Source organism: Micromys minutus, assembly GCF_963924665.1.
Source record: "Micromys minutus genome assembly, chromosome: 6".
NCBI classification, from domain to species: Eukaryota; Metazoa; Chordata; class Mammalia; order Rodentia; family Muridae; genus Micromys; species Micromys minutus.
This window is the reverse complement of record NC_137975.1, coordinates 58,259,135-58,283,381: the sequence shown is the minus strand read 5'-3', so window position 1 is coordinate 58,283,381 and position 24,247 is coordinate 58,259,135. Positions and strand designations below refer to the sequence as shown.

The following is a 24,247-nucleotide window of genomic DNA, read 5'->3' as shown; positions in this document are numbered from 1 at the left end:
TTCCCTGCTCCTTCCTTGTTCATTATTCCACTCCAGTCCGCTCTAAGAAAGGCAAATATGGATATGATAACTCCCGCATTCCCTATGCCTCAATGCCAGGACATCCCCCATTGTCCATATCTGTGGTTATCTGAGTATTTTCTTTTCTAAATCTGGTACCGTGTTTGTCTACTTAAATGTTATACTACATTCCAGCCTCACTATTTAAAGGTCCTCAACCTGGGAAAAGAGCTATTTGCTTCATGTACAGCAACTTCCAAGTTGCTACATCTTGCCTACAATCTACATTGGTAAATTCTCCTTTTTATAAAAACTCGAGAATAGGATGAGAATTTTTAAGCAAATTTTAAAAAAATTAATTCAATTACAATGGAAAAACTGTTTTCCCATAAGTAAAGTTCTTCATAATATAAAGAGTTAAAATAGATTATTAGAATTCTCTTAATATTATAAGATTAACTCTTAGGTCTTCTTCTAACCCCCAAACTGTGTCTCTATCTAATGATGCCTTCAACAAGACCAATTTCACTATGTACCTAGCAATTGATTACATGTGCAAAAATGATCTTGTTTGGTAATATGTAAATATGTGATTATAATATTTATATTACATAAATACAACCTTGACATCATTTATAAGTTATGCCTCTGATCAATTCTCTCCTCTTAAATTTCCCCATGATGAATTTTTTTCTAGCCTTGCCTTTATTACAAACAACAAAAATTAGTCCAAGTATACAAGTAGTACTTTGCATTTTACAAATGGCTTTTATATAATTTAGGGCATTTGAATTTCAACATCAAAGTGAGGTAAATCAAATATGTGCTGTATTCATTTTCTCAGTGACTGTCACTAGTATAATTTCACTCTACCACTTGATAAGGTAGCCATAATGCATCCCCATATTCTCTTACCTAGAAAAAAATCAATTTTAGTTCATTTACACCTTTAGGGTTTTCCATGCTGACTTTTAATGATCCTAGTTAATTAGTTTCATGACCCCTCTTTAGCCTAAACTATCTCAGGAATGCCTCACTCTGTAGGTCCAAGACTCTAAAGCTAAGGTGCTAGAATGAGTTATTTTACTGTTGGTTAACCTTGTCACATGTGCCTAACATTACAGCCTTAGACTCTTCGAGTATGTGCAGTTATGTTTTCATTTAATCATTGAGGACCGATGACTCAAAGCCATTTAACTATCAGGCATTCCCTGAAATAAAAGTAATACCTACCCTAATCCTGAAATGTTTATAAAATGGCAATTGCTATCTCCAAACACCACTTACAACTTTCAACAAAACGAATATAATAATAATCTAAGAAACACAACCAAATAAAAACAAAACAATGAAAATATCTTTTGAAGAGAAAATCAAATATTTATTTCAAAGCATTATCAATATTATATTTTATTTTCTTTGAGAGCATTATCTGGAGCTTCAGCTGAATTTGAGTTCCTAAGGAACCCAGGTTGATGAGAAATGGCATGTCCATTCAACAGCATCTAGGTCACATCACCACCATCTCTGTCCACACACTGGGAGATCAGGGAGAATTCATGTTGAGTCCTCATGTTAGTATTCCTCTGAAAATGGATATTCTGGGTGGTCAGCAAGACTAAATAGGAAACAAAGACAAACAGGTACTGTAGAGTCTACATCTTCACTGTAACAATATAACATCTAGGAAGCACCCATTGAGGTTAAAGATCATTGTTTCATTCCCTGATTAGTTGCAGAATGAGACACTCCTACAGTCCTTTTCAAAGTTTTATAAAAATTTTTTTTAAAATATCTTTTATAAATTTTTAAAAATTATGTACCTTTACCTAGAACAGAAAACATAAAGACCAGTGTTCATAAATATTCATCTTTCTTAGTTTCCTTTATGCATCAATCGAAGAAAGAAATGCCAAACATTCTTTCCAACTGTAGCCTCCAAACAAAAGTAGAAAAGCACTATGTAATCTTTAGTTCAACACACAACATCTTACGATGCACATTGATGCCTACCACTTTCACTTCCACTTCATTCTAGGAATTTATTAATTATTCACCCACTTCCATCATCTACAATGTATTGTGTTAGATTGAGTTAGAAGATGAATGTCAGTAAAGTCAACAACTAACAATAAAATGGGCAAACCTCTATTTATGAATAAACATCCAAAATGTGTAGTGATAAAAATTATTAGGTTTTAAAAATTGGAAAGACATATTTATTATTTATAGCAGTGATACGGTCACTGAACTACATCTCTTCTTATGCCTTTATTCTGCTGCATACTAACAAAAATATTAATAATGATATTATACATATACACAAGTCTTATATTGTAGATAGTCTATTCCTCCTTCAAACATTATTATACTAATTTCGGCTGAGAATTAAAATTTTCAGAAGCAGAAGTTAGTTAGGAGAGAGATAAATAGATAGATGATACAGATGAAGGATAAATAGATAGATAAGTATATCAGCAATGCTAGATAGATGATAGAGATAAATATGCACATATGCACATATGAACTTATGTGCATTCTTTCTCATCACTCACAACCTATGTTGTAGGATACTTGGTCACATTGTGAACACCAAGATTTCGTTGTTTACTGGAAAAAAACCAATTTCTAGTTTAGTCAGAGCTCAGCTCTAGCACTTCATTAATCTAAGAGCTTTCTGCTTATTGTAAAAAGACTTAAATGAGGTCAACCATAGGTCAAAATTCTGAGCTAGCAACTAGTTGACAGGAAGTAAACATGGAAAATAACCAGAGAGTAAGAGGAAATCTTAGGAGAGATAGAGAGATGCAGAAAGTGGAAGTGAAGGACATTCAGTTTCAGGGAGTTTTTGAGACAGCATCAAAGAAAGCTTCCTTTTGAGACATCAGCTGAGGAAGAGGGTCAACTGGATGTTTCTTCAGCCTTTCTGAACTAACAGGATTTCACCCCAGCATAGGGCTTCCAAGTCTTCATTGGTAAAATTTAATAATCAATTTATTATTTAAAACAATAATTGATTGAATTTTTAAAAATAGAATTTGGTGCCCCAAAATGAGAAGTAGACCCTGAACCTTGAGACGGACTCCAGGTCAACTCGTTGTTTGCTTTGCCTCTTCACCTGTGGTTGCCTTAATTTCAATTCTGTTTACAATAAGCAGAAAGCTCTGGGACTAAAGGTGTTTTTCAATAAACAACACATACTTGAGATTTACAGCATGATCAAATATTCTGCAATAAATCTACATCCAGTATCAAATCATAAGAAGGGAAAATAAAGATATTTGGGTAACTACTTTATCCAGAAGCTTCTGTTTCTATTTTTGATTTTGACTATCAAAACCTTCTTAGTGCTTTGTGCCTTGGAAATAACTATTATATTAACTATATCCATAAGAAATGTGCTGCAGACAAATAGTCATTTAATTTCTAACAGTGTGAATGGAATAGAGAAGAAACTGCATGAATTGAAACACATCGAGCAGAGGTGTTCATCAACATTACTTACAACTCCGCTGGAAGGTACCGAAAATTTTTATTCAGGCCATCTAATGTTTTCATGTCTTCAGGAGACAGTTGAAATTCAAAAACCTATCAGAAAAGTACAAAGGTTTTAGCATTTGAATGGCTCACATATTATATCTCAAAGGCAATGTAATTAGTACGTTCCTCAAAATGATGAACATTGTTTATCAAAACATTCATGGTGAGTAAGTACCAAGTAAAAATGAAAGAAATTCCTTTTGAGATGTATTAAAGGTGCATGACACCACAGACAAGAGGTAATGACAAGGGTATCTTGTGAAGAAAGAAAAAGCTGACATCACAAACAGGCTATGGTACATAGTTTCCAAGAAATTTAGAGTTAATTTTTGATATACCTTATACAAATCAGTGACTTATATGGGGAGTGAGATATATGTAAGCCATCAATTAACTATTGAAATGTAAACAATGCTTTTTCAATGTTATATAAGACTTCCAAATTCATGTAAACAAAATTGCTTGCTTTAAAAGTTGTTCTTATTTAAATTTGAGATGTTTTAACTTTAAAATAAATTTCAACATATGATCACATCTTAAAACATACACAGGGTTATGTCCTTTGATGTTTATAATATATGGAGATAAAGATTGAGATTGGACATGAAAAATTGCCAACTGTTTAACAACTGATAAATATAGTACAAAGCACAACCTGGAGGCTCAGTGAGATTAAATTAAATAATTGAACAGGGAAAAGCACTCATAAATGTAATCACTCTGAATTAGTTATTTAAAATTGGATTCATATATGAATTTATATTTCACAACTCATAACAACTTTATCCTAGAGAACAATTTAGAGAGAAATAACACAAACCTCTATTAAAAGAGTGAAATAAACTCTTTTGCCTAACAAGCAGAATATTGTGACCTTAAACATAAAGTAAAATATAAAGACTGTAGTATGCTCCCTTTGTTTATGAAAATAGAACAAAATTAATAAATTGGAAGAAGATGATCCAGCAAGCACTTCTGAATCACATAACAAATACTACGAGACTATATAAATACAGCAGACTTATTATAATCTACAGTTCTTGGACTGCACACTGTTGAACCGTTTTATCTCCTAAACCACAGATGTAGTGTCTATTTCCTACCCCCTGAGTCTTGGCTGCTGTGTAATTTCACTGGATATATGAGACCCACTGATGGATCACCTCTGTGTTTATTATAAAAGGCTTCTAATGCAGCAGTAAAACCTGTGAAACTTCTCAGTTCTATGAAGCTTATATGGAACTGAGGAAAAGCTCCATTGGTTGTCTGAAGCTGAGGGGCCTCATCATTCTGAAAATATAGACAATAACTCCTTGATGATGTGTAAAGGGACTCAGTATAGACAGAAAATTTTCACTAAGTTTAGGCTAAAGTAAGGCAAGGTTTAAATTAACAAACACTAAGGTAAATAAAGGTTCTATATATTAAATTTCTACAAAAAATTAGTTTTGTAGAAACTACTAATATGTTATAATATAATAAAATGTACTTATGTGACATTTTAAGAAAATGGCCAGTTTAAATAAGTATGACAGGAACAATTGACCAGTATATATGTATAAGTGTGTGTGTGTGTGTGTGTGTGTGTGTGTGTTTATGTATGAGTATGTGCATGTATGTGTATATGCCTGTTTGCATGCATGAATGTGTGTATGCATATATGTATATATATATATATATATATATATATATATATATATATATATATATATGCATGTGTATGTCAGGATATTTAAGTATGGAGGGAAATAATAGTAAAACCATAGAAATTTCTAGAATCAAAATTACTGAGTCCAGATCCTTTATTTCAGAATATGAAGAATTTCATGGGAAAGGGTTACACAGTACTTTGTGGACAATGTAAACCAAAACTTACATGATTTCCAACAATAAACAAATCTCTCAAGCCATGGTGGTTTTATATCATAGACATGACATTTTTCAAAACAAAACACTTCTCAATTTGCTTGAAAACTCACATGCCTAGAAAATATTTAGAATATGGGCTTGATTGCAACAATATTTTGAGAGATTTGAAGGAAGCAAGCACATGGATGATATTATTTAAGACTCTTAGGATCAGAGATAATCACCTGCAAATTTTCTCTCATCTCATTCTGTTTGAAACTCTGGGCCAGTGGCACCACCCCATGCTGAACCAGGTATCGTAGTGCAATCAGGGCAGGGCTTCGCTTATTCTTTTTGGCCACTTCACAAAGAACTGGATCATTCAAGAGAACTGGAGAGTTCTGGTCCACCCTAGAAGGAAAATAGGAATAAACTCATAAGGCCAAACTTTTGGTTACAGTACTTCAAAACAGATTACATGCCTCATTCTAGACTGGGGATGATGGATATGGATAATTCTCAACTGGATACAATCTAGAATAACCCGTAAAATGAGTTGCTTAGATGGCTATGTGAAATTGTTTTATTATGAAAATTGATGTGGAAAGCCCTATTTTAATTATGGCTGGGACCCTTTTTTTGAGCAGGTAGTTCAAGCTATTTAAATTGAGAAGGTGATCTGAGCATTAGTGTTCATTCCTCACACTCGGCATCTTGACTTTTAAGGAGAAGTGATCACCTACTTCAAGCTCCTGACACCTTGACTTCTTCCTTTTACAGTCTGTGAGCTTAAATTGTAAATAACAATAAACCCTTACTCCCTGAAACTTTTGGGAGAGTATTTTATCAGAGCAATGGGAAAAGAAACTAAGATATTGATTCTCCAGGTTCTTCTAAAAAAAGATCCCATGTCTGTGAGAAATGAGTTTTCTGGTACTAATTGACAATCTTCTATCAGGGGTAATACTTATATTTTATTACCATTCTTTATATCGTTGGGTTCCCAGAGCACCATAAGCAACAAGAACAATGTCTTTTGATTTGCAGTAATCCAGTAGCTTACTCTGGTTCAAATAAAGATGACACTCAACCTATGATAGAATGTGATGAAAAGATATCAGATTTTATCAAATGCTCATAGTATGATGAATAAAAATGCCAAACTCAATAAAGTAGAATTAGAAAATTATATATAGTTTCAACCATGAATAAATGTATTTGTATACTTTTATGCAAAAATGCTTAAAATTTGTACATTTATCTTTGTATTTTTAAATAAAGTTTTTCAAAAAAAAAGATCAAGCTGGTGCAAATTTTTCTTGAAGGACAAAAGAAGTAATTTGGGAGCATTCTTTTGATACCATCTGACTGTGCAAGTTTTTGTATCAAAATATATTGTTAACGGACAGCAAGAGGAATCATTGGGTAAAGACACCAGCTGCTAGGCTTAATGGAATCCTGAGGATGTACCATAATAAGATAGTGAAAAGCATGAATTCTATGCAAGTCCTGGGCACTGACTAATTTTTGTCTTCACACATTTGTTCAATGAACTAGCCCATGTCTACTTCTTATTCTTATATCATGGAGATCACTTTCCACTGATCTAAATTTCTGCCTGGCTGACCAACCCTAAATCTCCATATTTTCTATCACTTGGGCACTTCTCACCAATACTCTAAGAGTCTAAGGTTAAATTTAGAATCCCCCACATCTTTGGACCACTAATGCTGCTCTTAAAATCTTTTTTCCATAAGATGAAAATCACTTGGACAGAGGGCAACTAAATGGGCATCTGTAGTACAGAAGTGAGAAAAAGCCTGAGAGATGGAGAGGGAATGTAGATCCTCACCTGGTTGCAGACAGGTTTGTACTTCAGTCCTGGCTTGTTTAGGAGTCGCTCCAGCTGACTGTGATTAAAGTTGGACACACCAATGGACTTGACCAGGCCTGCATCCTTACACTTCTCCAACATCTGGTGATAAGAAAGGGGGAAAAACTGGTCATACTTATGCTTGAAGACATGGATATAAAGAGAATATTAGCAGGAATCCATATCCCATATTTAAACATAATAAAACCAATATACAGCAAACCAATAGCTGAATGCAAACTAAACAGTGAGAAATTTGAAGCAATCCCAATAAACCAGGGACTAAAAAATGTTACGCATTCTCCACATACCTAATCAATATTGTACTGGAAGTCCTGGCTAGAGCAATTAGGCAAGAAAAATAAGCAAGGGGGATACAAATCAGAAAAGAAGAAATCAAAATATCATTATTTGCAGATGACATGATAGTATACGTAAGTGACCCCCAAAATTCCAACAGCGAATTTTACAGCTGCTAAACAACTTCAGCAAAGTGGCTGCATATAAAATTGACTCAAAAAAAAATCAGTAGCCTTACCCTACTGAAAGGACAAACATGCTGAGAAAGAAATTACAGAAAAGATACCTTTCACAATAGTCACAAATAATATGAATTACCTTGGTGTGACCCTAACTAAGAAAGCGTAATGTCTGTATAACAAAAACTTCAAATCTCTGAAGAAGGAAATTGAGGAAGATCTCAGAAGATGGAAAGATCACCCATGGTCATGAACTGGAAATATCAATATTTTAAAAATGACCATCTTACCAAAAGCAATCTGCAGATCCAATGGCTTCTGCTCTAAGATCAAAAAGCAATAAGTGGGCCTTCATGAGATTACAAAGTTTCTGTAAGGCTAAGAACACTGTCAAAAAAAACAAAATGGCTACCAACAGACTGGGAAAAGATCTTTACCAATCCCACATCTGACAGAGGTCTAATATCCAATATATACAAAGAACTCAAAAAGTTAGACTCCAGAGCATCAAACAGTCCTATTAAAAATGGGTAACAGTGCTAAGCAAAGATTTCTCAACTGAGGCATATTTAATGGCTAAGAAGCACCTAAGGGAATGCTCAACATCCCTAGTCATCAGGAAAATGCAAATCAATAAAGCTCTGAGATTCCACTTCATACCAGTCAGAATTGCTAAGACCAAACCTCAGATAAAAGTAGATGTTGTGAGAATGTGGAGAAAGAGGAACACTTCTCCACTGTTGGTGGGGTTGTAAGCTGGTACAACCACTCTAGAAATCAGTCTGGTGATTCCTCAGAAAATTGGACATAGTACTACCTGAAAACCCAGTTATTTCACTTCTTGGAATATACTCCAGAGATGCTCCAACATACAATAAGGAAACATGCTCCATCATGTTTATAGCAGCCTGATTTATAATTGGCAGAAGCTAGGAAGAACCCAGATGTTTTTCAGTAGATGAATGGATACAGAAGTTGTGGTACATTTACACAATGGAGTACTACTCTCAATTGTAAGTGGATCAAAGATCTCCACATTAAACTAGATACACTGAAACTATTAGATGAGAAAGTAGGGAAAACCTTAGAACACATAGGCACAGGAGAAAATTTCCTGAACAAAACACCAATGGCTTAAGCTCTAAGGTCAAAGATTAACAAATGGGACTTAATGAGATTGCAAAGTTTCTGTAAGGCTAAAGACATTGTCAAGAAAACAAAACGGCAACCAACAGAATAGGAAAAGATCTTTACCAACACCATATCAGATAGAGGCCTAATATCCAAGGTATACAAGGAACTCAAAAAGCTAGACACCAGAGAATCAAATAACCCTATTAAAAAATGGGGTACAGAGCTAAACAAAACATTCTCAGTTGAGGAACACCGAATGGCCGAGAAACATCTGAGGAAGTGCTCCACATCCTTAGCCATCAGGGAATTGCAAATCAAAACAACCCTGAGATTCCACCTCACACCAGTCAGATTGGCCAAGATCCAAAACTCAGATGACAGCAGATGCTGGCGAGGCTGCGGAGAAAGAGGAACACTTCTCCACTATTGGTGGGGTTGCAAACTAATACAACCACTCTGGAAATCAGTCTGGCGATAACTCAGAAAATTGGATATAGTACTACCTGAAGACCCAGCTATTCCACTTCTGGGCATATACCCCAGAGACACTTTAATACACAACAAAGATATATGCACCACAATGTTCATAGCAGCTCTATTTATAATCCCAGAAGCTGGAAAGAACCCAGATGTCCTTCAGAAGATGAATGGATACAAAAATTGTGGTACATTTACACAATGGAATACTACTCAGCCACCAGAAACAATGACTTAACCAAATTCTTAAGAAAATGGCTGCATCTAGAGAATATCATCCTGAGTGAGATAACCCAGTCACAAAAGAACAAACATAATATGCAGTCACTGATAGTGGGATGCTAACCCCAGAGGCTTGCACTCCCCCAGAAACAACTCACAGACTGTATGAAGTCCAAGAAATAAAGAAAACAAAAAAAACAAAAAATATTTACAAAACAAGAAAACTTTGACTATTTCCATGTTACATTTTGTTTTATATGTACTTTACGCTCATTGTAACTATTAAGTTTTAAATGCATACTATCAAACCTTTAAAAAAATCAAGTACTGACTAAAAAATATATTCATATAGTTTTATGTAAAAATTATTTTAAAATCTGAAAAAAAGTACTGACAAAAATGTATAATTTTAAGCAAAAAATGTTTAAAATCTTTACATTTATCTTTGTTTTGTAAAATAAAGTTGTTTTTAAAAATAAAAATAAAGTAATATATTAGTAAAAGTCCTGTTATCAGCATTAAATGAAAGGAAAGACCTAAAAAAAAAAAAAAAGAAACAATGATTTTACAAAATTTCTAGGCAAATGTCTGGAACTAGAGAATATCATCCTGAGTGAGGTAACCCAGTCACAGAAAAAAAGACATAATATGCAGTCACTGATAATTGGATACTAGCCCCAGAACTCTCTGAATACCCCAGAAACAACTCACAGGCCATTTGAAGCTCAAAGAGAAGTAAGGCAAAAATGTGGAAGCCTCAGTCCTTCTTAGAAAAAAAGAATTATGTGTACAGCACCCTCTCAGAGTGTGGTAGACCTACACCTTAAATCATTAATAATTCTAGAGCTAAGAATGCAGCCTTGTGGTACTCCATGGTATATAAAAATCAATATGTTTAATCTTTACACACCAAGAAAACTTTGACTATTTCCATGTTACATTTTGTTTTATATGTAGTTTATGCTCATTATCACTATTGCATAGTTTCAATGCATAGTTCAAACCTTTAAATAAAGAAAACAAGCACTGACAAAAATTACATTCATATAGTTTTAGGTAAAATTCTTTTAAAAACTGTACATTTATCTCTGTTTTTTAAAAAAAATTATTTTAATTAAATAAAGTAAAAAATTAAAAAGAGAGCGTATTGAGCAGTTAAAGTAAAATTGTCCAGAGCTAAACATATTGTTCTCTGGTAGAACACTTGCCAGTGTGTACAACACTCTAAATTGGTCACAGGCACTAATGGTGGGAGGGGTGTATTGACCAGATGATCACTGGGTTTAAATTCAAAGAAGTCAAGATAATATCACAATAAATCAGGAGATGTCAGCCAAAGGATTTCTGTAATATTGCCAGAAATCAAGGATATTCATACATAAGATGGCAAAATACCCATATCCCTCCTGTCCTGTGCCCATCTTCTTTTCATTCCATTCCATTTTAGGAATACATTCCTCCCCTTCCACTCCAGCAAATATGTATCAGTAAAAATGAATTTCTATACCCAAGGAAAATTTACCTGATTCTCCTTTTGTCTACTTGTTTTAACATTGTTTTAAAAAGTACTCACCTCCCATGTGTCACAGAAATCCACCATGTCCAGTAGAGATTTCCCATTTTCATCTACTGGAAAATCATTATCCCCTGACTGGAAGAGAAGCAACTTTAAAACAGCCTTACAAACATGTATCTTGTCTACAGTAATGTGTTCAAGACTACATTGGAAGAGCTGGAGAGAGAGTTCAGTGATTAACCACTGGCTGCTCTTTCAGAGGACCTGGGTTCAATTTCCAGAACCTACATAGTTGGGCACAGCTATCTTGTGGAGAGCAGGTGTGGTGGCAGTCCAAAGACGTCGTTTGGGACTCTGTCCTAGTCTTGTGACTAGCACCTGACTTCCTCCTGCCCCCCCCCACCCCGAGATTAGCCACTCCCACCGTGGGAGCTGCACAGGCACACCCATGATGCAGGAGCAAGCCAGATGACTTAGACCTATGAACTGTAGCCATGCAACACGGACTGAGGCAGTGGAGTATAGAGATAAAAGGGACTTCATTTGGGGGCAGAGAGGGGGAGAAAAAGAAACAGAAAGAGACAGAAAGGAGACAGAAAGATTTTCACTGGCATGCTGTAAGGTTCCTGAATAAACTACTTTGAGAAGAATGCTGTATCAGGTTAGGGAAGAGCACTCCCAGAATTCAGAGCCAGGAGAAATGTCTAGTGAGGGAGAAATGTCGGAAGATGATCTGGAAAGTATAGCCAACAGTTTGGAAAAAATGAAAGTACAGGTTGAACCGTTGGCTCCAGGGCCACCAACTCTACCTCCTTATGCCCCAGGTGGAGGAGAAGGGCATAGTTTGAATCCTGAAACTTGGAGAGAGCTAAGAGCCCAGTGCTTTCCTGTACTTCAGGATGTGCAGGACAATCGTTATCATGAGCCACTGAACTGTAAAATCGTTCAGAGGCTAGCCGAGGGAGTATGAACCTATGGAGTTAGTGCTGAATATGTTGTGGCACAATTAGAACACCTACACCGGTATTGCATAAACCCTAATGATTGGCAAAATTTGGCTCGTGCTTGCCTTACCTATGGTCAATATTTAGATTGAAAGGCAAACTATATTGAATTTGCCGCGGAGCAGGCCGTTTTTACCCCTCGCAATGGTCAGCCAGCCTGGGATCAGGACATGCTGATGGGACAAGGGAGGTTTGCAGCAGCACAGATAAATTATCCAGTCCAGGTGTATGAGCAGATTAACATCATAGGAATCAGGAATGAAAAGCCCAACCCAATAGAGGGGAGGTGAGTGGGAACTTGACCAAGATCCTCCAAGGGCCCACTGAGCCTTTTGCAGATTCAGTAGCCCCACACAAAAAAAAATTCATATCCGTACTGATAAATTGATTACGCTAAATTATTTTCAAAAATTATTAGGAGATATTCAATGGGTTCAACCCAATTTATCTCTGACCAACAGACAGCTGCAACCACTCTATGATATTCTGCCAGGTGATTCTGCTCTTGATTCTCCCAGACAACTCACTGATGCTGCCAGAGCCGCGTTACAACTGGTAGAGCAGGGCATCTAGACTGCGGCCTTAAAATGCCAGGATGAGTCAAAACCCATTTTGCTGTGTATTCTGTCCACAGAGGCACAGCCTACAGGAGTTCTATGGCAAGGAGCTCCTTTGCTATGGATACATCCAAAGATTTCCCGGCCAAGACACTTGTTCATTATCCCACTTCAGTGGCACAATTGGCTTTGCTAGGCATTCAACACTGCATACAGTATTTTGACATCTCACCTAAGGATCTTATAATCCCTTATAATGTGAGACAACTAGAAGTATTGTCATCTACTATAGATGAATGCGCTATTCTGAGATGCAGTTTTCAAGGCAACTTTGATAATCATTTCCCTAAGGATCCTATCCTACAGTTGATTACTACTCATCCTGTAGTTTTTCCTCATATCACTTCAAAGGATGTTTTGCCAGACACCCCACTTATCTTTACAGATGGTTCCAAGACAGGACAAGGAGCATATGTGGTGGCAGGTTCCTCTCCGGTTACCATACAATTTCCCCCTGCATCACCCCAAGTTATTGAATTTCAAATTGTGATTAAAGTATTTGAATTGTTTCCAGGTACTTTTAATTTGATTTCTGATAGCCAGTATGTTGTTAACTTGTTGCTCTGCTTGGAAGAAGTGGGTAAAATCATTTCAAAATCTACTATTGGACATCTCATTGTCACCTTGCGTGACTTGATTTTGAAAAGAACGTCACCCTTTTTTGTACAGCATCTCTGTGCCCATACTAACTTACCTGGTCCTCTAACAGAGGGAAATGATACTGCAGATAAAGCCACCAGGGCTTGCTTGATTTTTTTTTTTTTTTGATACATCATCTATTTCATTGGCTCAAGAATTTCATTCACAGTTCCATGTTAATTTTAAGACCCTGTCCTTACGCTTTAAGATCACTCGCAATGAGGCACAGGATATTGTAAAAGGGTGTCCAAAGTGTGCCCCTATGCTACCCCAGATTGGGTTTGGGGTTAACCCACATGGGTTGTGCCCTCTACACCTCTGGAAAATGGATGTCACTCATTTCCCTGAATTTGGAAAATTAAAGTATCTCCATGTTTCTGTTGATACAGCTTCTGGGATTATTTTTGCATCTCTACATACAGGGGAAAAGGCACATCCTGTAATTGCACATTGTTTTGAAGCGTGGAGCGCCTGGGGGCAGCACAAAGAATTAAAACCAAATAATGGGCCTTCCTATACTTCTGCTTCTTTTGTCTCCTTCTGCAAAATGATGGGCATTTGAGTAACTCACAGATTGCCCTATAATCCTCAAGGACAAGGAATCATTGAGCGTGCTCACCACACCCTCAAGGAGTGTCGAGTTAAACAAAAGGAGGGAATTGCCTCTGCAGGTTCTTCCCCTAGGGAGAGACTGGCTATTGCTCTTTTTACCTTAAATTTTTTAAATGAAGACAAGCACGGGTGGTTTGCTGCTGAGTGTCACACCAATCCTGATGTTTCTCCCAAAGGCCTGGTTATGTGGAAAGATGTCCTGACTGGCAAATGGCAGGGTCCCGATCTGGTGTTGGTTTGGGCAAGAGGGTCTGTTTGTGTGTTTCCTCAGGAACATTGACAGCCACTGTGAGTCCCAGAGAGGTTGACCAGAGTGGTCCAGGTTGAGCAGAGCAACGACCCTGTGGATGATCCTAATGCTGCTGATGCTCCCAGTGGTGAAGAGTGAAGATCTGCGATGGGGTCTCCTATCAGTGTTTCCCAGGATTGTTATGTTTTCAGATGATTATTATTTTCAGGATATAATTGGACATACCAAAGTCCTGCTCAGGCAATTGCCAGCAATCCCTTTAATGTACGGTTGCTGTGTAGTGTTTATGGTAGTTGCACAGATTTATCTGCTTTAAGTATGCTATTTGAGAGGGGGTTGGGGTAATGCAAGGTTTCATTGGAATGGGTCTGTGGGATTTGAGATCTCTGTTTCTCAGTTTGTTCCCTGGCCTGTACAGGCCCCCTCAGCTATGACCTTATTTAGGCCTAAAAGGGATTTTGGATCACCACCGCTGCCTCAAGGCTGAAAGTATGAGCTGGACTAGCTGGATTAGCCTTTTCCTTGGTCCTCATAAGAGTCCTGGCATTCTGGTGCATGTGCTGTATACAATTTCGACAGTGCAGAACTCAAGTCTTTATGATACAGGCTTTTGCATTGGTGGAGACTGGGTAGTCTCCTCAACTGTGGCTTGGCATGCTAGAGAAGTAGTCAGTGACGGGTAAGACTCCCTGGGCATGTCACCAACCTAACACAGGGATCAAACCAATGCTGCTCATCTCCCAGTGACAGGTAAGGTGCACTGTCACAGGGAGCAACCTAGGACAGACATTCTCTCAGCCAAAATTATAAAGAAGGGGGAGATGTGGAGAGCGGGTGTGGCAGCAGTCCAAAGATGGCGGGCGCATGGGACTCCGACCTAGTCTTGAGACTAGCACCTGACTTCCTCTTGCCCCCAAGATTAGCCACTCCCACCGTGTGAGCTATGTAGGTGCACCCTTGATTCGAGATCAGGCCAGATCTTAGACCAATGAACTGCAGCCATGCAACATGGCTGAGGAGGTATAATTGAGAGAGGATAAAAGGGACTGCACTTGGGGGCAGAGAACGGGAGAAAGAGAAGGAGAGACAGAAAGGAGACAGAAAAACTTTCACTTGCATGCTGTAAGGTTCCTGAATGAACTGCTTGGAGAAGAATGCTATGTTGTCACTCCTTTTCTGCTGGTCAGAGACGGTAGTGACACTATCTGTCATTCCAGGCCCATGGGACCCAATAACTTCTGGCTTTCACATGCACCAAGCATGTACATAGCAAACAGACATATACACAAGATCAAAACCAATTCACAATGAATGAAAATAGGTTTTTAAGAGAATTTAAAAATATATCTTGGAAATAAGACAGTAAGCAGCCATAAGTGAGAGGGGCATGATTCTATATACTGTGTTGAATTGTCTTTGCAAGACTGGTCTGTTGAATTTTCATATATAATTTGATGACTAGTTAAATATTCTTCTTATAATAATTTTAATTTTAAAATTATAACATAGTTAAATCGCTTTTTGTTCTTATATTTCCCCCTTCAATCCTTTCTGTGCATGTTCTTAATATCTCAAACACATTGCCTCTCTTTCCTTAATTGTTGATACACACACACACACACACACACACACACACACACACACACACCTACAACATATATATATACTAAAGGAGATATCCAAGTTGACTTTTATTTTTTGTTTACCCTTTCTTTTAGAAACAAAAATGCTTCATGTTCACTGGGAAACCATTTTATTGCATAGCCCTGACCTACAATAATTTGTGATGCTCCTGACCCAGGGTCAGTAATGACATGAATGCTACTGTGCCCAGAAACAGCCATGACAGACCAGGCAATGCTGTACACAGATTGATTTTAGTAAGAAAAGATGCTGAGAAACTGTAAAATATCTGTGACCTTGAAGCTGAAATTGTCTTGAAACCACTTTTGCCACCAATAGAGAAAACAGGAACAAGACCTAAGCAAACATCTAATAATACAAATGTAAAATGTTTAATTCAAGTTTTCCTGGAAGTTACTTCTAACCTGTGATTCTAGGCACTGCTTGGACACCCCACTTCATAACACAATATACACTTTGTGGAGCCTACACAGAAGTTTAGTAGCATATAGTTAATTTTGTATGAAATTATAATAAAATTTATCTTAACCATCAATAAAATGATATCTATGCCCATAATCAAAGATATGTACATGAGACAACACACATCACCTACCTTCATTGGCACAGGGTAATGCATAATGTACAGATCAACATAATTCAGTTGAAGGTTTTTCAGTGATTTCTCCAAAGCAGGCTTGACTAGCTCCGGTCGAAAGCAAGTGCACCAAAGCTACAGGTGTTGAAGAATGGAAGTTGTGCTGGATTAACAGGTTACCCAAATATGCAAAGTCATTTATCCAATGCTAAAATGCTTCCAATAATTGAAGGAAAGTTATAAGTATTCCTATCAACTCAGTGTTTACTTTACTCTTCCTTAACAATGAGAACTCAGATATAGTGTTGGGGTCAATATTAGCTCATTTAATAAACAATGAAAAAAGTAATCAAGAAACCAAAAACATACTAATAAAATAATGACCAATAACTAAATTATTTTCATAGAGTTCTAAATTTGCCTTTCCTTTACCCACTTATGCAACTGACATCTTTAGCCAACTTCTGATACAGTAATATAATTTCTGCTGCCTTTCTATATTTTAATAACTTGCACATTTGCATACCATACCTTTGTAGTGATGAACATGTCTTCTCTCTTTACAACCCCAGCTTTAATCTTGCTTTGAATGGCCTGTCCTATCTCCTCTTCTATTTGGTATGCATAAGCAGTATCAATATGGCGGTACCCAGCATCAATAGCTAGGTGTGCAGCCTCCAGTGACTTACTCTTGGGAACCTAGGGGAGGAACCAAAGGAGGTATTTGGAGATGCATGTTCTGAGACTAGCTCAAGGTGAGCCTAGATTGAAGTTTATTATAATTGAAAGCATTTTGTCTTTGAAAGTCATCCTAAGATCAACAGAAAGAGCCTAGTACCTTGATCCTTTTATCCACAGCTCCTATTCTATAAAACACGATGAAATCTCCAGAGATATTATAATTGTCACAGAAAAGTATCTTCACAGAATCAGTGTTTACCCATGTTTTGTCCCATGTTTGAGCTAATGAATCAAAATTGCTTTCTCTGGGTCTTTTTAAATTAATAGCAAGACTTTTGGATCCAAGAACTTCCTTATATCTGTGCAATCCTGGCTACTTGCTGGTACTAGTGAATGCTCACCTTTTGTTCAGTGGCCTTCTAAAAAGTCACACTAAATATATGTAGTAGAATGACTAAGCAAACTGAACACAAGGAAGTCTGTTTGGGACAGGACTCAATTACATAGACACTCCTTCTTGCTCCCAGGTAAGACACTGTTACAAAGGACAAATAAAGTAAAGATAACAGATAGCAAACTAGGCCAGGTTAATAATAGTTAATTGGGCAGAAAAAAAGGCCTATATTAGTCTTTCTATATATCCTTTTACTTTGTTGAACAGACCTAAATTGAGGCAGGAAAATATCTCCCCTAGAAATATAACCTTATTAAAGTTAACTTGCATACATCATGCTGGAGATTCTTCATTTGTGTTGTCAAGCCTCTTCAACCAAAGATTACTTGTCTTAAATGAACATGATAACCATCTCTCCAGCCATAGAAAGCAAACCTCCATAGTATTGCTGATGTCAAGAAGCACTTGCTAACAGAAGCCTGATATGGCAGTTACATGAGAGGTTTTAACAGCAACTTTCAATATAGATTCAGAAACTCAGAGCCAACCATTGGACTTAGCCCAAGGACCCCAATGGAAGAAGTAAGGGAAGGACCAAAGGATCTTAACGGAATGGTAACCCTATAGGAAGAACAAAAGCAACTAAGTGGATGACCCAGAGCTTCCAGAAACTAAATCATCAACCAAAGAATATAAACAGAGGGAGCCATGGCCTCAGATACATATGTAGAAGAAAATTGCTTTTTCTGGTATCAGTGGGGCAGGGCAGGCCCTTGATCTTGCAGAGACCTAATGCTCCAGTGAAGGGTGATGATAGAGTAGTAATGCAGGAATGGGTGAGTGGGTTGAGGAGCACCCTCATAGAGACAAAAGGGAGGGGGACAGGAAGGATGAGAAGCTTGTGGATTTGTAATGGACAGAGGGGATATCATTTGAAATAAAAATAAATAAACTGATTAATAAAAATTTCAACTTAAAAAAAAACATGATTAGAATTAATTCTAAAATTATTACCTTGGCTGACATATTTGTATAATAATAAACTGGGTTTTTGTTAGTGGTTTAGGGTATGGACTGGCTAGATATCTCCCTTAGCAACATGCCTGTAAACAACTATGGGAATCTTAGGTGAGCCCCCGGCACTCCTGTAAAACAGTACTGCATGCAGTCCTAGTGCTTGAGGAGGTAGCATCAGGATGTGCTATTAAACTCAGTGGTCTGCCAGGATAGCTGACTCACTGATTGAAAGACTTGGTGAGAGACACTGCCTCACACAATTAAAGTGACAGTAATGAACCAAGGCTTTGACCTCTAACATCCTCATACATTGTCCATAAACGCACAGACACATATACAACCATACAACACACACAAGGGGTTTAAAAAGTCAATCAGATTAGCTTTTCTGATTGTATTAATAATTGCTACAGTTATCTTTTCAGAATAAAAGACCATGACTAAAATGTTGGCTTCTACCACCATTTCTGTAAACCAGGCCTAACTTATCCCAGGATAAGGCCATTCTGAGAGCTATCAACACTGAGGCTCCTGTAGTGGCCTTGACCTGTTCCTGATTTTTTTGTGAAACTTTGCAAATTTAACAACTCCTGACTATTTCTCCAAATTTTTCTGGAGTCTAATTGGAATGAGAAGACAGATTTGACATCAAGGAAAGATGTCCTTTACACACTTTTAAAAGATCTATGGAGGACTAGAAAATAAGAAAGTCCCTCCTGGTTGTCCAACATTTCACCACAATGTTTTATATTCAGAGGAGAACCATGCTCTGGATGCAACGAACACTAATGAATAGCAATAAATCATGCTCATCTTTACCAGGTCCTCCACCTTTCCATCATAATGATGCAGTATCAATACCAGCAAGTTTCCCACAGTTGAGAGTTAGAAATGGCAGACCTCACTTTCTTCTGGTAGAACTTTCACTGGGAGATACTGATGGCTACCCATGCAAAACACAACCAAAATATTTTTCAAATATTTGTTCTTGCATTAATCTATAGCTGTGGTTGCAAACCTTCCTAATGCTGTGACCTTTAATACAGTTCCTCATTCTGTGCTGATCCTGAGCCATAAAATGATGTTACTACTTCCTGACTGTAACTGTGCTACTGTTGAGTATCATAAGGTAAATATCTGATAATCATGATATCTTATCTTCCACCTCTGTGAAACTCCAAACGGTTTGCAATCCACAGACTGAGAACCACTGATCTACAGGAAGCCACTCTGAGATACCTTGTTTATTTCCAGAAGCCAGCCTTTTTGCATTGAAAATTGGTGTCATAGTTTGTGGAGAAGTCCCCTCCCACATGACAACCAAGAAAGCTGGTAGGTAATCTGGTGGCTTTGCTCTCCTCCTTCAAGCTTTGTAACAGGGACATAGGAAAGCATAGTGACTGGAATTGTTAAGACATGCACCTGTCCCTTTAAGTCTGGAGCTCACAGCCAAGTTCACTCTTAGAGGAGAAAGGTTGTGAATGAGAACAGTAAGCTCATAGGCAGGCCTAGACAAGAAAAGTAAATCCATGGGGGGAGAAACAGAGCTACATCCTGCTAAACCCAGATTTTCTAGCTGACAGCAAGAATAACAGGGACGTTACATAATCCTGAAATTGCTGACTGAATTATATTGCAAATGTCCCAATGCCACTAAGGCATGTACCTTACAGCTTGAATAGATGCTGCAATAACATCAACAATCAGAGAAAATGTCTTAAGAGTTTGGCCTTCCCTGTTAAGATTTTGTCCCTACTGACTTACCAAGAGCAGGGATCTTTCCTCAGAGAAAAGCAAACATGGATATAGACCCTGTTTGTCTATCTGACCTTGATGCTCCCTACCTAGAGAGCAGGCTCAGTCTCCTACTTACAGCCACAAATTGCAACTCTTGCTGTAACCTTGATTTAACAAGAATATTTGACAAGCAGGGGATAGATACTCAAACCCTGATGCACTGTCAACCTAACTATCTGCTCTCTTGTATGTGGATTAGCTCTGTCCTGGAGATACTTAGAATCGTGCATTCTTACCTCCTTGGGTTTATAGGTGCCAAAGCCCAGGGCAGGAATGAAGTGGCCATCATTTAGTTTGACGCATTGTTGTTTGGAGCTCATTGTCTCTCACTTCCCTGGCTAAGCACGTCCTGAGTCTTCTGTTGTCCTGAAAGGGAAGTGCATAAATGTCATATCAATTTCCTGTCTTTCTGGGAGTTAGCCATGAGTACTCACTGACTAATGTTTAACCACCTCTACTCCGCAGCTAACGATGAAGCAGTGCTACTGTCTGGCTAATGGTTAACAGTACTGTTGTGTGGCTCCCGTATAAATACTACTATTGTCTGTTTAATGGACAAACAACAGAAGGGAGGAGTCACAACTTTAAAGCAGTATTCCACATGTATGAAGAGAAGCCACTCAGTTTCATATGAAGGATCAATTTCAAATAAAGTACTATATACTGATAAAGCATTTGTTTCTGTAGTTTTTCTCTTTTATCTCATATACTATATATTATTAGAGAAAAGATTGATGGAAAAATTTAATACTACAAACACTTATTTTCATTATGCAGCCTTTACTTGATCATGCGTCACTGAAAATAATGAGCTACTACGTGCCGTATAAACATAAAGAATAAAGAAGCCACAATTGAGCACTTAATGTGATAGGAACACAAACCACCTGCATATATTTCAACCCGATATTTGTCCTGTCCACAAGAAATGCAGGGATGAAGATGGAACAGAAAGTGAGGGAATGACCCACCAATACTGAGTTCAGCTTGAGTTCCATCCCATGGGTAAGCATCAGTCCCTGACACTGTTAATGATGCCATGTTATACTTGTAGACAGGAGGCTCAGAGAGGCTCTACCCAGCATCTGACTAAAACAGATTCAAAGACCCACAGCCAAACACTGGATGGAGCTCAGGGACTCTCATTAAAGAGTTGAAGGAAGAATTGAGAGTCCTGAAGAAGGTAGAAACCCCATAGGAAGAACAATAGAGTCAACTAAACTGGACCTTTGGGGGCTCTCGGAGACTAAACTATCAACCAAAGAGCATACTCAGGCTCTACCTAGCACCCCCCCCAGACACACACACAAATGTAGAAGTACAGCTTGGGTTACACATGGATCCCCCAATAACTGGAGTGGAGTCTTTCCTTAAAACTCTTCCTGTCTCTGGAATCTGTTCCACTAACTGGGCTACCTTGTCTGGCTTCGTGGGAAAGGATGCAACTAGCCCTGCAGAAACTTGATGTGGCAAGGTAGGGGTATGCCGAGGAAACCTCCCCCATCTCAGAAGAGAATGGGAGTGAGGAGAGACATTGTAAGGGGAAGACATGGGGGCAGTAGTGACCAGGATGTAAAGTGAATGAATGAATTAATTAATGGGGAAAATATCTTATGAACTAAATTTAGCCTTCTCAGAATTTTATTCAAAAAAAGATCAACAATTAAAATTGAAATGGTTGAGATTTTTGAAATTTCTCACTGTTAATTTTTTCTCTGATTTTCTATTGTCATTGTCACCAGTGTAATCCTGAAATACCTACATAAGAAGGACAGCACAAAACAGAGCTTAGTGGTTGATAATGGACTAGCAGCTACTAGATTTATTTTATTATTTTACAACATGCAGTGTGATTAAAATATTACTATAAAATTTATTTATTAGGTCAGTTTATAATATTTGTTTCAGATATTAAATACTTGTGTATATATGCTGGATGTACCAGAAGAATGTGTCCAATCACTTGGGAATGTAGTAACCCACATTCATGTAAAACCTAGCTTTTTATGTTGGTGCGGGATACAAACACTGGTCTCATGACTTCTTAACAACCACTCTTAACCACTGGGCCATTTCTCTAGTCCCTGACTTTCCATAACTATAAATCAAATGTGAAAATGCAGATCAGTATTTTATAGTTAATGTCCTTGTTCAACATCATAAAGAAACTAAATTGAAAATAATTAAATTATTATGAGATTTAGAGTGGGGGAATAACTTTACAGTATTGAGGAGATAGATATTTTTATTCACTTAAACCTAGAAAATAGAGATTTCCACTAAAGTAGAACATATGAGACTAGAATACATGAAAAATTTTAATGTTATATGACCATATCATGTGCATTATATACAAATCAGGTTGAAATCTTCATTAATTTGAAATAATCAGTTACTGTGATTAATAACTTTTCTGTATGCTTCACAATATTCTAGAATTAATGTGTATCAAGATGGGGTCTGAAGAAGGTGTTTACCGAGAAATACGTAAGAAGACAGAAGAGATTGGTTGGCTCATAAGAGCATCATCTCCTTTTCAAGTGGACCAAGTTTTGCTTTCAGAAACTTCTCAGTGGGTCACAAAGCTCTGTTATACAGAGACCTGATGCCCTCTTCTGGACTGCAGGAGCACCACATGCCTGTGGTTGACAGACACAGGCAGGAAAAATGCCTATGCATGTAAAAATACAAAAACCCACCTACAAAACCTTCGACCCACAATTTGTTATGCCTACAAGAAGTGCAGGGACAGAGATGGAGCAGAGACTTGGGGAATAGCCAAGCTGAAACAGGTCCAGCTTGAGACTCAGCTGGGCAAGAACCAGTTCCTGACACTATTGATATTGTTATGCTTGCAGACAGAAGCCTAGCATAACTGTCCTTTGAGAGACTTCATCCAGCTTGGACCTCAGGGTATCTTGTGGAATAGTTGGGGGATGGATGAAGGGACTTAAATGGAATCAGGGCTCCACTAGAAGACCAATAGATACAACTAACCTAAACCCTTGTGGGCTCGCAGGGACTGAACCACCAACCAAAGAGTGAGTCTGGCCCACACCTAGACCTCTGCATATATGTAGCAGATGTGCAGCTTGGTCTTCATACATGCTTCCAACAATTGGAGCAGGGACTGACCCTAACTCTCTTGCCTGCCTTTGGATCCCATTCCCCTAATTGGGTTGCCTTGTCTGGCTTCAATGGGAGAAGATAGTCTTGCAGTGACTTCATGTAACATGGTGAGTTGATACCTAAGGAAGAAATTCCCTTCTCTCAGGGATGAATGGAAAGAAAGATATTGGGAGGGGATAAATGAAAGGGAACTGGGGGTAGAAGTGGTGGATATATAATAGATAGATGAGAGATTGATAGATAGATAGATAAATGATAGATAGATGAAAGATTGATAGATAAATAGATAGACAGACAGACAGATGGTAGGTAGACTATAGTTTATTGTGGAAGTTGATGTGTATATTCCAATGTCCTAAAGAAGACAATCTTAAATGTCATTACCAAACCTCCAGGCCTCATTATTCTGTGCTAGTAATTACAATGTGGTGTGCATGAAAAGCTTCAAAATAAGAAAAGAATCCGATAGTGAAAATCGGGAGCAGATCTGTCCAGGCAAGACACAAGGCCCAGCGACAATCTCTCTCTTGTGGGAACATGCGTTATGTCTCATTCACAGCCACGCCTCTCTCCTTCATGTGCTGCCAGAGTGAGAAAAGAGAGTATGGTGGTGAGAATCTGAGGTGAAGCACCTGCACGGTCAGGCCTCTGCACTTACCCTGCTTGGTAACTCCCAGCTAATCTCGGCCCTTTTGGTTTTGGTGATTCCTTTGTTAGTTAAGAACCTTAAGGATTCTGACTTTTTCTTATACCTTCTCAATGATTACTTATGTATTTTCTTATTTACACAGGAAGAA

The 24,247-nt window shown here is 37.7% G+C and overlaps 1 protein-coding gene across 2 annotated transcripts; it reads right to left on the bottom strand.

Annotated features, from left to right (window-relative positions):
* Positions 1–1,505: 1,505 nt before the first annotated feature.
* LOC308421531 (aldo-keto reductase family 1 member C13) lies at positions 1,506–20,641 on the bottom strand (the record flags this gene model as incomplete). 2 transcript variants are annotated; one of them, XM_080917933.1, is made up of 9 exons in its annotated part: positions 1,506–1,618; positions 3,506–3,588; positions 5,634–5,799; positions 6,370–6,479; positions 7,241–7,363; positions 11,147–11,224; positions 16,451–16,567; positions 16,964–17,131; positions 20,558–20,641. In XM_080917933.1, 9 exons carry the CDS (start codon positions 20,639–20,641, stop codon positions 1,576–1,578), a joined length of 972 nt encoding a protein of 323 aa, XP_080774059.1. In that variant the 3' UTR covers positions 1,506–1,575. The 2 variants fall into 2 exon arrangements, with proteins under 2 accessions (XP_080774059.1, XP_080774060.1); XM_080917934.1 differs by lacking the exon at positions 11,147–11,224.
* Between the last annotated feature and the right edge of the window lie 3,606 nt (positions 20,642–24,247).